Source organism: Stegodyphus dumicola, chromosome 6 (assembly GCF_044657685.1).
Source record: "Stegodyphus dumicola isolate Sdum_Otavi_A_Nest chromosome 6, ASM4465768v1".
Taxonomy (NCBI): domain Eukaryota; kingdom Metazoa; phylum Arthropoda; class Arachnida; order Araneae; family Eresidae; genus Stegodyphus; species Stegodyphus dumicola.
The window spans coordinates 18,258,283-18,276,081 of record NC_140773.1 but is presented as its reverse complement, the minus strand read 5'-3'; the positions used below and the strand labels follow the sequence as shown (position 1 = coordinate 18,276,081).

The 17,799-nt window shown below is 32.8% G+C and overlaps 1 protein-coding gene across 4 annotated transcripts in view; it reads left to right on the top strand.

Annotated features, from left to right (window-relative positions):
- The window catches only part of LOC118196145 (organic cation transporter 1-like), a 68,129-nt gene that overhangs the window by 38,682 nt on the left and 11,648 nt on the right, over window positions 1-17,799 (top strand). For all 4 annotated transcript variants that reach the window (XM_035367553.2, XM_035367552.2, XM_035367556.2 and 1 more), the window contains 4 exons: window positions 219-387; window positions 3,472-3,601; window positions 10,135-10,247; window positions 14,381-14,586. In XM_035367553.2, coding sequence (XP_035223444.1) covers window positions 219-387; window positions 3,472-3,601; window positions 10,135-10,247; window positions 14,381-14,586 — 618 coding nt within the window. The remainder of the gene's footprint in view (window positions 1-218; window positions 388-3,471; window positions 3,602-10,134; window positions 10,248-14,380; window positions 14,587-17,799) is intronic.

Here is a 17,799-nt window from a genome sequence, read left to right as displayed (position 1 = left end):
TAATCAATGAATTGCGCATAATTTTGTAAATCGTAAAAATTGAGATCCTTAATAGCTTTGCTTTTGTCGTAAATGTCTTCTTTATTTTTCGTATGTTTTGAATATTTGCCCGCTAAGTATTCATAAACTTGCTTAAAATTATATACAAAATTTTGAATGCATTAACTGCAATGTTAAAAATGTTGTTGATATTAACATAAGGATATATTATAATTCAGTTTTAGAGATTGTGTCTCCAGAAAAACGTTCCTTCGTAAATGGCGTACAGAACTGCTGTTGGACATTTGGAATGTGTCTTCTACCTGCCGTTGCTTACTTATCAAGAAGTTGGGTGAACTTAAGTCTCGTCGTTTCTTCAGCAGTTCCTTTCCTTTTGCTGTGTTGGAGGTAAGGCACTAGAATGCAGAACTTGAAGCAATGAATTCTTTCAATTCAGTTGTATTAAGGATATTGTAATCAAAGACAATCGTATATAGAATAATCATTCTTTCCTTTCTTTATAATTTGTAAATTTATACAGAATAATTTTATTTCTTGTTGAATGTCAATTAGGATTAGAGGTTTTCATTTATTATAATCCAAATACATACTAAAAATTAAAAGGAAAGACAGAGAAAAGAAGTTTATTAGTGTGATGATGATAAATATGTGTAATGTAGTATACGTATCTTATCATGCAGCATGATCATGATGTCATATAATCAATATATGACGGATATAATCATATCCATATATATAATCTTGTAAAAAAACAAATCATTGCAATCCTAATAACATCGGAACCGTAGTTTATAACACTGTAATCTTAGAACAGTAGTTTATGGTAACAAAAGACTGAAGCAGATATTCAAGGTAGATATGAATATATTAGGTACTGTATACGCTCACGTAATGACCGTATTTTTTAAGCGAACACTTAAAATCTAATTCCGAAAAACCTCCACCTTCCGCGCTAATCAGTTGCTAAGTTTATACTTTGTATACATTTGGCAGTGTTGAAGATTAGCTGCCTGTAACCCCTTCGCGCCAACTGTCACGTATACGTGCCAGCAACGAACACACTTATCTACCGGCCGACACGCAGGCGTGCCAGAGCATTGTTGCGTTCTCTACCTACTGTCACGTATTTATGCCAGTACCTTGGAACGTTTTTCAAACTATAATTTTTGCCACAAGATGGCACTGTATGTCCATATGGTTTCAGATACATGTAAATTAGACCTTCTACTCGAAATGAGAGAAGCATGACTCACATACACGTGTTTTTGATTACATAAACAAACGGGGAAATAAATGTTTCCGAATGGCGTGATTTATGACGTCTCTTTAAATCGCACTTTATTCGCACGTGGTAGTTGTTTACTGTAAGTAGAGAAGTTTTATTTGCTATAAAGCGTTGGGTATTTCGGTTTGCAGTTCAGTTTTTAGAAAATAACGTTAGATCTTGTTAGACGTGAATTCTTTGTTTTTACCGTTTCAATGTCGAAGCGTCGAAAATGTTTAACAGAGCATGAAATAGCAGAAATGATGCAAAATATTTCAGATATTGATTCTGAAATTCTGATATTGATTCTGAAAGATTAACTGAAAGACGTTTTCCAAAACTTTGTTCAGAAGGGACTGATAAGAAAATGAGACGACGATGCTTCGTTTGTTCACATTCCCGGAAAAATCCTCCAAAACGGCAAATGAGTTATTACGAGTGCAAGGAATGTAACGTAGGACTGTGTGTAGATCCCTGTTTTCAAATTTTTCATACGAAAAGAGAATTTTAACTAATATATTTAGTTTTCAGATGTAAAATGTTAAAATTCATAAAATGGTGGGTAATTAAAATAAAATGTGTAAAATATGCATTTAAACAAGAAATAAGGTAATTAAAGTATATATATAAAAATATTTATAAAGCCGTTTAAATACTTTATAGAGCATTATTAAACAATGCGTTGATACTTCGGAAATTTCATGGATTTAGGCTTAGTGGCAAAAAAGCCCCCGGCCCTGGAGAGACGCTCGCGTAAGACACTGCCGGCCTCAGCGATAAGCGCGCGTTTTCGCTACCCGGCTCGAAGGGGTTTAAAGTCAGCTAATCTTCAACACAGGACTAGAACCATCTTTTCTACAATTACAGGACTAGAGCCATTCTTTCTACAGTTACAGGCTTAGAACCATTTAATACAGTTTCAGGCGTGGCGTCCTGTCAACTTTTGACTCGGGCTGTGTGATCGTTAGATATTTAGTCAAATAAAAGAATTTCTCTGGCTGTCTCGTCCCCTTTAGAAGGCTCTAGTATCTGGCATTAAATCTTGTATTGGCTGGCACTGAACCGCCTGGGTCTGAGTTTTAATGCTAGCGATCTAATCTCTGTCTTTCTTAATCTGCCTCTCCAATGAGTCCAATGTGTTACACTGAACCAACAATGATTCAGAAAGTTATTCGTAATAGTTAAGATCAACCATGAAATGTGCTTGCCATGCCCTTTGCCTTCTTTAATACTCTAGATGTTTCGCGGTCATCAGGAAGAAATTCTTTCTTGTACTCACTTTTAAAATGCTGGCAAGAGACTTAAGCATATGAAACTCTTTATACTACTATGAGAATCTAGGTGGAACCAATCTTATTAATATGTTGAAAGATAGTATCAGCAAAAGCAGCAAGCAGCTTTAAGCACTTTAACGTGATAAAATTTGTTAAAATATGTTCCATTCTCTTCAGTAGTGATGGCATCATTCTTACAAATTTTAGTCTAACCCTACTTTGAAGAACTTTTTTTTCTTTTGTTGTGATTATTTGCTTTTGAATACAAATTTTAATCTGAAGGCCTTGATTGATAAAAGAAAATCACAAACATCTACTCTGTTCCACTTAATGAGGACGGAAATGATCAAGGTGGGCTTGAAATTCCCTGCTTCGTGGATTTACTTTAAATTAAATGTATTCACTCTAAACACTCCCAGATTTCAAATCTTTCGGCTTTAGTTACGGTAAAAGCTGGCTAAGAAGTTGTTGAAATCATCCAAAACAAAGGGCTAGTGAATTTAAATGCAACCGCTAATAGCAGCGAAACCAAAAAAGTTTCACATTACACGTTCATTAAATACGTTACTAATTTGTATGTAAATAATGCAGATTGATTAAAAAAACTGAAATTTATATTTTGTCTACAGGTTACTAAAATAATATATTTTAAGTTTGGCATATTATTTTGAATGTATCCCTTAAATCGAAGATTTTTGGAGAGGAACGGAAATGGGTGTTGCTATCTCTATAATAATTAAAAATTACAATTAAATAATTAAAATTTGAATAATTAAAAATTGTGATACTTAAAATGAAGAAGGGGGGAAACACATTCCTGTGTTAAATTCTAATCTTATTAAAGGGCCTATAAAATTGTTCATATTTTCACGTGAAATCTAGATCATCTAATTTAGATTAGGCTGTTTAAAATATGTATATTTTTTACTTTAGGTTTATTCCTGAATCTCCCCGCTGGTCTATATCTAGAGGAAAATACGATGAAGCAGTTACGGTCATGAAATTAATTGCAGAAAAGAATGGAAGAACAGTAGATCCCAATACACTGCTTGCAAAATTACAGGTATTCTTTAACATTATCTACAAATTACTTCTAAAATATTTTAACTATACTATATGTTGCGTTATATATACATTTTAAAGTGCACTCGTATGTAAGTTCTTAAGTTTTTTCCTTTAGTGCAATTATTTTTAAATAAATGATTTACATTTTTGTATGTATTAATGTATAATTTGTGTATATATGCAAATAAGTTTTTATTTAATTATTAATAACCACTTAAACGTTATAATAACATATAAACTAACTTTTATTCCTTTCGATTTTAAACGTTATAGAATCATTAGCGTTTCTTTGAAGCAGGAGCTGTAGAAAATGTCCAGTGCTCTTGCCAGGACTCGAACCTTGAACCTCTCGAATACGTGTCGATTGTGCTCCCAATTACATCACAAACGCATGGGAAAAGGAGGAAGAAAATACCTTGTATACTCCCTTTCTTAAGGGTGACTAGGGATGAAGAAACCCAAATGTCCAAACCAAACCTGGTGGTGACGAATTATTGTCCGCCAACTTTTAGTTCGAAGCCTCTGTAGCGTCATTAGGTTTCTTTTGATGCAGGAGACGTGAAAAATATACAGTGCTATCTCCTGGACTCGAAACCTGGACCTCTCGAATACGCGTTCAATTACGCTTCGAAGGTATGCGGAAATGAGGGAGAAAATTCATTCTAGACTCTCGACTCTCCCCTTTTAAAAGGTGGCTGAGAATTAGGAATCCAGTCGCCAAATCCCGGTGGTGACGAATTATCGTTCACCACTTCCTACCTCGGGTGCAGCTTGTAAAGTCATTAGGTTCCAATTATACCCTGAAGACATATGAAAAGGCGAGAGAAAATACCTTACAAAGTAATAAAATACTTTTAATAAATCTTTGTGAAATGCTTTGAAATTATGGCTTTTATCCCAAATGCTTTTACAAAGCCTTTCTTTACGTCAAGGAACAACGATTATTCCCTGTTATACTGTTATTGTATGACACGCACTTAAAGAACATCAAAATCGTAACTAAATGTTTTTACCCAATAATAATCAAAATGAAAGTTCCATAAACCAATAGTAAACAGATAAATGTACTATATCTATTTGCCGATAAATAAAATTACTTAATATCGTAATCTTGCTCTATTGACGCCTGCATTTGTGCAGTTAGTATAGCTTCTAACAGCAGAATCTCTCTTTATAGCTAGATGTAATGGTAATCTCTGGATTCTAATTTTTTTTTTCGGAATACTATAAGGCTTTATTATTTTGTATTGCGCTTGTTGATAAGCAATTAGAAAAGGGAAACGTTCTTCAAAAGATATATCTTACGATGTGTTCACACCTCCAGGCAAAATTTTAACTATTGGAAACTTATACGAGCAGAAAATATCATTGCAAAATTTAGTCAGCAGTCTCATTCGAAGTATGGACCTGCCGTGCAAAGTATGCATCACGTTTGAAGAGAATCCATTGACTCAAGACCATCACTTTTTGTATTCCTTTCTCGTATTAATTTATCTGTATTAAGGTGGTGTCGTGTCCAAGGGAAACCAAAGTTGATCACAAAAGTTCATGTGTATAGAAAACGCAGCAAGCTCTCTCAGTGATGTTTCCAGAATACAGCCGCTCAGGATCGAAAAGAAATTCTCCAAAATTTGAATAAGTGAGCTTATTCAAATTTTGCGAGACATTCAGAATTATACTGAGGACTTAATGTTACCTAATCACTTTTATTGCAGGGACGGCATAAAATCTTGTGCCCTCTCCTTCTATCTTCATACCTCGAATCTATTCTATCTTCATACCTCGAAAGTGTCGCGTGAGTATTCTGAGCCACTTCCTGAAACGAACTTCCTTCTTTGGGGTGTCTCGATTAGCATTAATTTGATGAATTTAGTCGTGTTTTCTCCACATTTCCACATCTAAGTCCATAACTTCTGATGTCATTTTCATCATCAAGAGTAATTTGATTATTATGACCAAAGTTTAGATTTCTTGCTTCTTTGCCAAGCCAGTCCACCATTTCGTTTCTAGGAATGTATGCGTAGGCATTCACTGTAAAATGCAGATCTTATTTAGATTATCCATTTTTCCACTTGAAGCCGACCTTTGACGTTTGTTTACTTTCTTGTTGATAATATGACCTACTGTCAATCTAGACATAAAAAAACGATGGCTTTCACAGCTTTTTGTAACAGCCAAATACGAATAACGTTAACTGGAAAGAGCACAAACTTAGTCTTCCATCCACTGCTTTTTCAAAAGCGCCATTTTTTATTCGGCTTTGCACCAGAACTGCTGCTGAAACTTTGAGTTTGATGCTTCGTAGAATTACTGAGCCAGCTTCGAGAGCTATTTAAATTGAGTATCCTTTGACTACGTTCCAAATTTAACTTGAATCTGAACTAGGAGTTGTGGCTAATACTGTTAGCACAAGCAAGTGCGCTTCTATAGCAAAAGTGTTAAGTAGCAGACCATAATTGATATTTTCAAAAATATAGCTGCAGTCAAAAAAATTTCCAAGCAGACAAACTTATTTTATAGCCAAAGCGAAATCGTCTAAAATTTGTGAGAACAGCCTCTATAGAAACAGAGGGGGAATCCAAAAATCTTGCATCTCAAAATTGCAAAAGTAGATGAATTCCAAAATAAATATTCATGAAAATAGTGTTCACGGATGGCATCCCTATACCGCTACAAGTCGCACATAACTTCTAATTTCAGTTACAATTCATGCTTTTAGCTTTAAAAACCATTTATTGGCGCAAAATAGAGATGAGGTTTCCCAAACAGAACATTTTTTTTTTTTTTCTTTTTTTTCTTGACTGAGCATTACTTAGCAAAACATTCGTACGGAAAAGTTGTTGAAGAGTTTAAAGAGACTTCTTGAACGTTCGTGAGACTAACAAGATAAGGATTTCCGTTTGGTAAGCTGATTTCGAGAAAGTGGAAAATTTCACCATACGCAATGAAGTAGCCATCCGTCTCTTCAGAGCTCGGACAAAGTGAATGAAATCAGAAATAAAAGATTGCAGTTTCGAAAACTTGTGTGAAAAGTGGGCATTGCTATCAAATTTAAGCATCGCGAAGTAATCCTTAATTATAAAAATTCATTTGCTTGGGAAACTATCTCTATTTTGGGTTCTACTCTTATATGCGCCCTAAGATCACCAAATGTGGCGATATGTGTTCTACGCTAGTTTTGGGCGCGATTGCGTGTTGTATGGCAAACCTTTTGACGTTCAAAACTCTTTTGCTGGAAGTGGTTTAATTGCTCGTTGGTTCGTGTCATGCGCGTTTTAAAATAGCCTATGTTGCAATGAGAGATCTGGTTGCAAGAGGGTCTGGGAGATTATTTTGAGTGGCTGTGCATGATAGAAGTAAGGAAATACTGATGCAGTGTATTAAAGAGTGAATTGAGTCTGGTACATTTATTTTTTTTTTTTTTCGGATGGCTGGAAATCTTACAAGTATTTAGGAAAAGAAGGTTTTGAGCGTTTATTTGTGAATCATAGTATGAATTTTCTGGATAGTGTGTCTGGCTGTCATATAAATACGATAATGATTACGTGGCGGCATGTTAAAGGCGGTATGAAATTGGTATTTCTGCTGTTCGAAAAAGCATTCATTCATGGTAAGTGCATTTTATTCTATTCTTGTTCTTATTTTGTAGAATGTTATGCTCATTGTTTTTTTAGTATGAATTTCTGTCGTTATTGTTGTTTTTTCTTAATTGTTTGAAGTTTATTTTAGTTATTTTAGTTTATTTTGTTGATTAGTGCGTAGTGCTTAGATTATGCAATTCGTAGATGTTTTTTAAAGTTGAAACAGAACGTACATGGTATTCAATACATGTATTACATGTACTAACATGGTAAACAGTACATGGTATTCTTTGAAATTTATTGTTGTTATGTTAATTTATTAAATCGAGGTGTGCGTAGTTCGTTGATTCGTTCGTTGCCTAAATTGTGCAATTCGTAGATTTTTTTTTCAAGTTTAAACAGGATGCTGTGCACATGGATTCTTGTCAAATATTTTTGGTTTAGAAACTTTACGTTTTTGCTATCTAAATTTTTTGTTTTTGTTTCGGATTTTTAGCTTAAATTGTGTGTTTAAAACGTTTTTTTGGAGACATTTTAGGCTTAAAGTTCGAAATGTAGACAAAAAAGTTTGATGGTAATATGGCAGCGTGGAGTTTCTCGCCAAAAATATCTGTCGAAAAATTTGTTGCCACATTTGGCGACCTGAGAGCGCATATAAGAGTAGTTACCTATTTTGCACCAAATAAACATCGCGGCTTAAAACAAATAGCATTAACCTCAATTTAAGATTCAGGTGATACATATTATTTGCACCATAATAGGGTGTTAGCAATTGAAACAATTTGCCAAGGATATTCATTTAGGAGAATCTAACTTTTTGTTAATTTTGTTTATTTTAATTGTAAGCTAAATTTGCGAGACTTTGGGGTCACCTTAATTCTACCTGTCGGTAGAATTCAAGACACTATATAATAGAAGTTACAAGTTAATAAGCAAACAAGTAGCCAGACATGCAGTAGATGCGAAAGACCCAATCACAATTGCTACATTATATGGTTATTATTTAAATTAACCGGTTATTTATATTCTAGCCTATAACTTCTTCTTTCCATTTTCTTCACTAGAATGCAAATGAGATAGCTGTTATTTAAGTTCAGATTTTTGGAGTTACAAGACAGAGAGTGTTCCTCACGTTATGTTTAGTTTCTGCCAGCTCTGATCGATGTAATTATTCGGCTTTGCACTAAATTGCTGCCGAAACTTTGATTTTAAAGCTTCGTAGAATTGAGTTAGCTTCCAGGGCTATTGACTGCTGTTCCAAGTTTAACTTGTATCTGACTGTTGTTTAGTCCCTTCACTACGAGTTGTATCTGATATTGTTAGTACAAGAAAGTGGTTTTTATTTATTCTAAGTTTTCTTTAAATAAAAAGGTTATTTAAAACCATCTCACAATTTATCGTTACTTCAGTTATAGTGGTAATTCGCTTCGCATCAGTTGGGGTTGTTAGACAAATTACCATTTACAGATCATGTTGAACCCCACGACATCTTAAACAATTTCTGCTTTGGTACAACTCTAATATACGCCCTAATTTCACCAAATGTGGCGATATGTGTTCTGCGCTGGTTTTTGGCGCGATTGCGTGTTCCATGGCAACCTTGTTGACGTTGAAAAACTTTCGCTGGAGCTTGTTGATTCGCCTCTGTGTCTGAGAAGATGGGAGGGAAAGATAAAATGGTAGTTGTTGAATTGAAGTTCGGCAAAAGGAAATATCATTGTGGCTATCCTGTTGAGGGGTAGTGGGTATTTGGAAGTGTGGAAAGAGGGTCTGGGAGATTATTTTTAATGGCAGTGCATGATAGAAGTAGGGATTTGTGATTTTATTTATTTGTGAACCATAGTATAAATTTTCTGGATAGTGTGTCTGGCTGTCGTGTAAATACGATAGTGATTAGGTGGCGGCATGTTAAAGGCGGTATGAAATTTATATTTCTGCTATTCGAAAACGCGTTAATTCATGGTAAGTGCATTTTATTTTATCCTTGTTCTTATTTTGTAGAATGTTATGTTCATTGGTTCTTTAGTATGAATTTCTGTCGTTATTGTTGTTTTTTAAATTGTTTGAAATTTATTTTAGTTCATTTTGTTGCTTAGTGTCTAGACAGTGCAATTCGTAGATGTTTTTCAAAGTTGAAATAGAACGCTGTGTACATGGTATTATTTGAAATTTATTGTTGTTATGTTATTTTATTAAAGCGAGGAGTGCGTAGATCGTAGATTCCTTCCTTGCCTAAACTATGCAATTCGTAGATTTTTTTTAAAGTTTAAACAGGATGCTGTGTACATGGTCTTCTTTGAAATTTATTGTTGTTAATTTATTAAAGCGAGTTGTGCGTAGTTTATAGATTCGTTCATTGCCTATATGTGCTATTCGTAGATGTTTTTTTAAGTTAAAACATGTCGCTGTGTACATGGATTCTTGTCAAATATTTTTGGTGAGAAACTTTACGTTTTTGCTATCTAAATTTTTGGTTTTTGTTTCGGATTTTTAGCTAAATTGTGTGTTCAAAACGTAGTTTTTGCATGTGCGAAAACCGCGTTTTGGGAGACATTTTAGGCTAAAAGTTTGAAATGTAAACAAAAAATTTAGATAGTAATATGGCAGCGTGAAGTTTCTCGCCAAATATTTTTGGCGAGAAATTTGGCGTCTTGAGGACGCATATCAGAGTAGTTCCTCTGCTTTAATATCTTTTGTGTCCTTTATGCTTGCTAATCGCTTTACTATCGTCACCTGGCGTGAGTGAATGAAACATACAGTGGAGAAGACAATTAAACAAAGATACTAACCTTAGAGTAAGAAAGTAAGAAAATATTTAAACCTAACATTATGATTTCTTGTAATATTTAATAAATTTAGTGCTTGTATGTATCATTTAATTTTTTTTTGTTTTGTTTTGTTGCAGAATAGGTATCATAAGTTCTGCTTAAATTGTATTTTTTAAAACTAGGCATTAGATAAAAAGCGCAAAGAAGAGAAGAAAGCAGGTCTGCAAAATTCAGCCTCTGATATATTAAAAGTACCCCATATGAGAAAGGTGTTCATCTTCATGACAATTTGTTGGTGAGAAAATGTATCTGTTGAATTATAAATAAACAGTTAATATTTTCAATCAACCTTAAATTACAACTCTTAATTTCATGAATAGTATTTTTATATGTTACTTATTAAGAATTATTGGTTGGACACTGCTAAAACTAGCAATTATTCTTTAGTCTGCTAATCTCTACAGCAGTTAAGACTAAAAATACTAAAAGCGGAAAAATGTACTATTCTGCTGAAAAAAAAATCCATTTATGTTTAGATGATAGAATTAAAATTATATACCGAGAACTCTTTTGTGAATTTTCTGAGACATGATTCTGATTATTACATGGTAAAGTTAAATTTGAATTTTAAAAAAGGGGCTTAAGCTTTTAAATTATTTTACGTTAAAATTACTGAATTCTTTTACAACCACTTATTAAAAGCTGCGCAGAAATTATGTTATAATCGAATCACACGATGAAATTTTGTTTAACAAATGTAATATTTCCATTGTTTTATCAGGTTCAGTGTTTCTCCTTACTTGCTTTGGGAACATTCAAGAACCTGACTCGGAACAGGGAGCTTACTAAAGCTATGTTCAATAAATGTGGGAAGTAGACAAGATACACAGGAAGGGTATACGAAACCCTTTATTTTTTCACTCTTTACAATAATTTCCGGACTTCGGAATACAGAGACCAACCACTTGTGGTCTGAACGTAAGAATATAAAAATATTAACTAAACTTTAACTTAACTTTGGAATAATAAACAAGGGCCTACGTGGAAGATTGGCCGTATATTAACAGGAAGCCGTATGTAGTACAGAGAACTGTTAACACTACAATACGTTTAAAATTATTAAGAGGATTAAATCTCTGGCCTGGAAGGCAACCAGCAACCGAGTAAAACTGCTAAGGCAAGCGGCCTGCTTCTACTAACTCCTTCCTCTCTCCTTGCTTGGCAAAAAGCCACAACTTAAGTACTTGGCGTTCGCCAGACAAATTTGCATAAATAAGTTAAAGCTTTTAATTCTGGCCGGAAGTAGAAAATAAGAAGTGATAGTAAAGATTTAAAATAAAATAAACGTTAGTAAAACTTAAGATCCTTACAGTTTTACTTGCTTAATTTTATTTAATTTGTGGTAGGAATCAAATTGGAAGTATGTATAACGTTATTAAGCATATATTATACTAAATTAATAAAAATATTAATAAAGTCCGAGTTTACTAAAATATTAATTGATATTTATAGGTTTGTTCCAAACGTTTTACATTGTTACAAAGCTAGATTAATGCATTTAAAGGCCTTAAGCTCTTAAAAGATTTTAATGCGCTCCCATAATACATTTACAATACAATATCTGTTTTTTTTTTTTTTTTTTTTTTTTTTTTTTTTACCGGTTTCTTTTCTCTTGGTCTTGGTTTAGCTGCGTCATACGTGGGATTACCATTACACCATACATACAACCAACAAAGAAATTTTTTGTGGCCCCCCTTTCCTTAAATTACAAGGACCATTTGTGGTGCCCCCTATTCTTGATGCTCTAAGCGCGTGATTATTTTGCTTAATGGTTAATCCAGCAATAACAATGAATGTTACATCAAAATGTAAAGTTAGGTATGTTACTGGCAATATGTGATAAGCTGGCATTCTCTAGAATACCTAGGCATTTTAAGAATGCCTGGCAGTTCTAGGCAAAGTATGGAAATATGAAAATTATCATGTACTTTACCGAGGCATTGTATATAATACCTAGGCATCCTACTCACTGGCAAATGCTTTTTTAGGCAAAGCATGAAGAAAATGTAATGATAAGACTATTATTTAAAAGACCTCAAAAATACAAATGTTATTTTGAAAAAATAATGAAAGTCTGACATTAAAAATCTTTTGTTCAAAATACATAAAAAAATAGTGAGATGGTCTCGGTACATCATGATAAATTTGCATTCTGTATCTGGCTGGACATCAATAAGATCTGCCTGACAACGGGAATCAAATTCTGAAAAAAGTCATAAGTTTGGAAAAAAACCATGTTTTTTTTTAATAACTTTTAGTTTTTTCTGGCAGGTCTCACAAAGGTGGGTGTACAGTTCAATATCGTTATATGTAACGATTTTGTATTTGCATGAAATTTCTTTCAACATTCTGTAACATCTTCCATATCTAACAGCCAAATGGATTTCATGAATTTCTTGAAATAACTCAGTATCCGTGACATAATACAATGTACTTATGTTTGTGAGTTAAAATACTCAGCTTGGGATCACCGGCATGGCGGACAACACACAACGGCATTTGAGGAATAAAACCGAACAGCCAGTAATGTATTAAGGCCTTCTTTAACAGGATAAATGAGTTCACTTTTGTGTTCTACAAACATCATATCATAGCGATTCAGTAACCAATAGTCCCGCGGTTTATTGTCAGTAATCATGTTGGCTTTTTTTACATCATTCTTTAACTTCTTGTAAGTGTTTTCTGTTAGTCAAAACGAATCAGAGATGTATTTCATACATTACCAGTTTGTTATTTGCCATTCTATGGAATGTATAGGCAATGTGCGAAATGTTTAATTGTTTCAAACATTGTCGGCCAGTTTTCGGCATGCTATAAGACGCCTAGGTATTCTCCAGACGGCCAGATTTAATACTTTGCCAGTAACATATTAATATATGTGCATGGATTACGATAAAAGAGTTAATATGAATATACCTATGATTATATAAGAATAATATCTAAATATATATTTAAAAAGTCAGTCACAAAATATTTGGGATAGCTTGCTTGTTATAGATAATAATTCGCCTAAACTTTCACTTTTATATATAGTATTAGTACTGTATATTGTGAAACTGAAATGTCTGTCTAGATGATAACTTGCTATCGTAATTTTAAAGGTTGCTACAGTATAAAAATCAAATTATTTTATGTCATCAAATTTAAGGTGCCACAGGCTATAATCTCAGTCGCTTTTACTGCTAGGCATGCAAGATTATATTAAGGCTTTGTAACACCAGGGGTCGGAGTTCTTCTGCTTAAACCAGAGAAAAGACCAATAGGACGTAACTTTCCGTTTCATCCAATCAGTGAAAATTTTTAACAAATTATAGTGAGCCTTTATCAATCACTATTTCAGATGTTTTTGTATTTCTACGACAATGGTCTTTTTAAAAAGGTAAAAATCCATATTTATTTATATCTTCAGAAATACAAATCAATTTCTAAGTATACTGGTAGCACTTTCGTGAATTGTCGTCACAAGACAGTTCACTCTATATTGGTGCAACTGTTTATATACAAATCAGAGAGGTTTTAAACAATTTAACAACTAAACGTTAAGTCCAATCTTTTATAACTGCCTTACGAATTGCTGCTAGACCACATTTTTAGATTCTTCCTCCTATCTAAAATTTTCTTCATTTACGAATTCTGGTGTAGTAAACAAAACGCTAGAATTGATGAACAGGTTTTAATGTATAATAAAACAAACAATACAAAATTAAATTGCTTAGCTTAAATTGCTTACCTTATTTCTTTGCATTTAGAAAATGAAATGAAACTGACTGTGAAAATAAGTACTATTATGCTGCTAATATCTGTTTCATTTTAGAACGGCATATTAATATACGAGTATTATGGTCTTCAGATGCATATAAACATAAGCATAAAATAAAACAACGGAATATAAAATGAAATAAACCATACGTAATTTCATTAAATAACATAAAATAAAATAAACCGCAGATAATTTCTTAAAAAAGCATAATATTAATTGAATTAACATAATATAAAATAAAATTAGCCATGCATAGTTTCTTAATTAAAGAATTGCGTATTTCTTTGCATATAGAAAATGACATTTAATTTACTGTGATAAAACTGCTATATTGTGCAACATATAACTGTTTCACTTTACGACGGAAAAATACTTAACATACAATGGTCTTCAGATGAACGTAAAAATAAAATAAAATAGCATAACATAAATTAAAATAAGCTATAATTATTTTAACCACAGAATAAATTTAAATAACATCATATAAAAAAATAGATCGTTCATAATTTCTTAGCTTAAACAGTTGCTTATTTATTTGTGTATAGCAAGAGAAATTTGATTTAGTGTCATATAATATTATTATGCTGCTAACATCTGTTTCATTTTAGGACAGCAAACTACCTAATATATTATGGCCTTCAGATGAACATATATAATTTAAGCGGAAATGAATTTATAAATTTTTTCCTGCTGTCTTTGATGGAAACACCAGGCAACTTGCTAAGTTGGTTTTTTATGGAACGTTACGGAAGAAGATTCACTATTACTGCTGGTTTCATTCTTGGAGGTCTTGTCTGTTTCTCATGTATGATAGGTAGGATTTTAAAGTTGTATAACCTTAGAAATAAATAAGTTTAGTAGTTTAAATCTTTTCGGTACTGAATTTTTGTGTTACAATGTTTGAATCTGGAATATGACCTTGAAAACAAAGTGGCATAAAGTAGTTTTATATTGTTACGGTTTTTCTCTTCCTGACACCAGTTGTTACGTTATTTTCTTCCTTCACCACGTTCGTACGGGGTTCGTAGATTTGGAGTTAATAACGATGACACTTTATGAAGTATTGAAACACACTTTAGTTAGCCAATATGAATCAGGACTGCTCCAAAACACGTTTTACAGTCGTCAATGAACTACTATAAACACGCTGACACGATCAGCGACACAGCCTTCAGGTTATCAGGCTATCACGATGCAGACAGCTTCACGGCAAAGAACTAGAGTACAGCTCTGGACTCTGCTGGGTCGTTCTCGGAACTCCACGTACTCTCAAGACTCTCCACGCAATGCACTCGACGATACACAAGAGTATAGGTCTCGACTCAGCACAGTCTAAGACAAAACTCGACGATGCACTAAAAGACTCTCTCGATGCACTCGACGACCAACTCGGGGCTAGACTTCGAGACACTCGCTTAATGACTGACTATCAGCTCGCTAGACGAGGAACACACACTAACTGTTAAGGTTATTAGATTAATTTGTTACTTTCCTAATAACTAATATTCACCTCTATCTGTTTGAAATTTATGTGTACTTTATTATTATTTTTTGTACACATTCAACCTCAAATACTCTAGGAAAGAAACTGCGATGCCGGTCTGCGAATTAATTTACCGTACTTTGTTCACATTGAGGTAAGCGCGAGTAACACGTGCCTACAAAAGTACTGATAACATTAACCTAAAAAAATAGCAGTCATAATTGAGATAGGCATATACAATTAACAATGAAATTTAATAAGGAAAAGTAACACGGTTAGGTACATTATGATAGCTTAAGAAGGAGCACGATCCCAACACAGACACGGATGCCGAAGTTTACACATGTCGGTGAAGGCACAGACCATAGACCTGTTATATACTAGACGGAGCATCGCCATTCAAAACCGGGTGAAAAAGTGGCACAGGAATGAGCTGCAGGAGTTTGGGCATGAAATGCAACTGAATCCAGACTTTGGCGTACTATCGCCATGGCTGGCGATTTTTTTCTCTCTTTTCTCTCAGTTCGAAATGCGAACTTGGAAAGACGTCATTTCGCAGAAGCTGCCGTTGAATTTGCAGAAGAGGTTAGATCGATAAACACCAGCCAAAATTAATAATTTCCCTAAAATTGAACACTTTATTTTAAAATTTAACTTTATTTTAATTTTTAAAATTTAAATAATTTTCATGCTGTAGAATAATATTTTGCAATATGTCCATCGGCGTCTACCAAATTTAAAATAAAATTAAAAAAACTGGAGAGAACAAACTAAATAATAAACTAATAACTAAATAATAAACTAATAACTAAATAATAAACTAAATAATAAATAATAAACTAATAGCAAACTAAAAAATAAATAAATAAAAAAGAAGGCTTTTTAGTACTCAGTACAGAATAAAAAATAAAAAAAAAATAAAAAAATAGATAACATAAGAAGAATGAGTGAAAACAGAAAATAGTACAAAAAGGAAATTTAATATTAATACGAAAAGTAAATTTAATGTTAATACGAAAAGGAAATTTAGTGTTAATACGGTGTATTACAGAGAACTACAGAGTAGGCAAATCAAAGTGAGAAAGATATTAAATAAAATGAACTAAAAATGAATGTCAATATAGCAGATATAAGTTAAAAGGAAGAGAGAGAGTGGTAAATAATTAAATTATGAAACAAAAAGGTGGTAAATTAAGACTTCCTTTTACTAAATATATATATATATATATATTTTATTACCTAAACAGTGTTGATTAATTGATTATATTATCTCCTAAGTTTAATTATATATATATATATATATAAAATTAAATAATGTAAAATTAAAATTTAAATAATGTTCATTATTTTTAAAAAGAAACTTAAATCTATTAAAGTTTTGAAATTTAACTGCTGTATAATTGCTATTTTCTTAATACTTAACAAATTATTAATATTTGAATAAATGCCAGAAACATGATATAAGAAAGAAAATACGTGATTGAAGGTAAACAAATTTGTTATATTTGGATGCAAGAAAAGGATATAAATAAAGTCATTCATGTCCCCCCCCTAAAAAAACATAATTTTATGCAGTTCTTACACAGTGTTACATCAACATTATCAAGTATTAAATACATACATTACTACTTCGCACATGTCCGCATGAGCAAACGCAAAGAATATATAAACAAACGCATTCAAAGCAGTCTGTTGGCGTATAAAAAATGTCGCCAAAGCAGAATACTAGACTAATTAAAATTATATTGTATTACTAAAATTTTAACATTTTTTTCAGAAAACAGTTATTAGAAACATACATATATATTAAGATACTTTTATTTAAATGTTATTTCAAGTATGCATATATTATATAAAATTAGAAAATCTATTTTTTATTAGAAAAAGGCAAGTAGAGTGGATAAAAAAACCTCTACATTTTATAAAATTAGGTTTTAAAACATTAGAAAAAGCTCAGTTGTGAAATGTTACTCCTCCATCTTTCACATATCTGGAATTACATCCATATGCGGAGCACGAAAGTATCATTTTTGAAGTCCGAAACAATGCGCTTACACGCAAAACCCTTGCTTCTCACAAATTCTCCATAGAACTGTAATGGTAAGGAAGATTCGCGGGAAATACGATCTGGGAAATGTACCAAATGTCACGTGGTTCGTATTCCTGTTCCCCTTCAGGGTTGCCGTTTCTCTCTCTAGTACATCACAGCTCTATGGCACAGACTAGAGTACCAGAGAAAACTCGTCTCTCCTCGTCAGCTCGTAGGGTTGCCATACAGGTTTACTGTCTTTCGCCAATTGGCGGTTTTGGATAGAGTTTTTGAGTTTGTATCGCCTGTTTGGCGCTGCTGGTGTAACATATTAAAATTTGCCTTACTCAGAATGAGTTTTTTGTGAATTTTGAAGGATTTTCGGAACTGTAACCTTTAAAAATGTTACATCAGTTAGTTTCTGTTATTAAAGGAACAAACATATTTGAGCAGTCTGTGTATTTTTCATGATAACTAAGAAACTAGTGTTTACTATGAAAACTATATTTTAACGA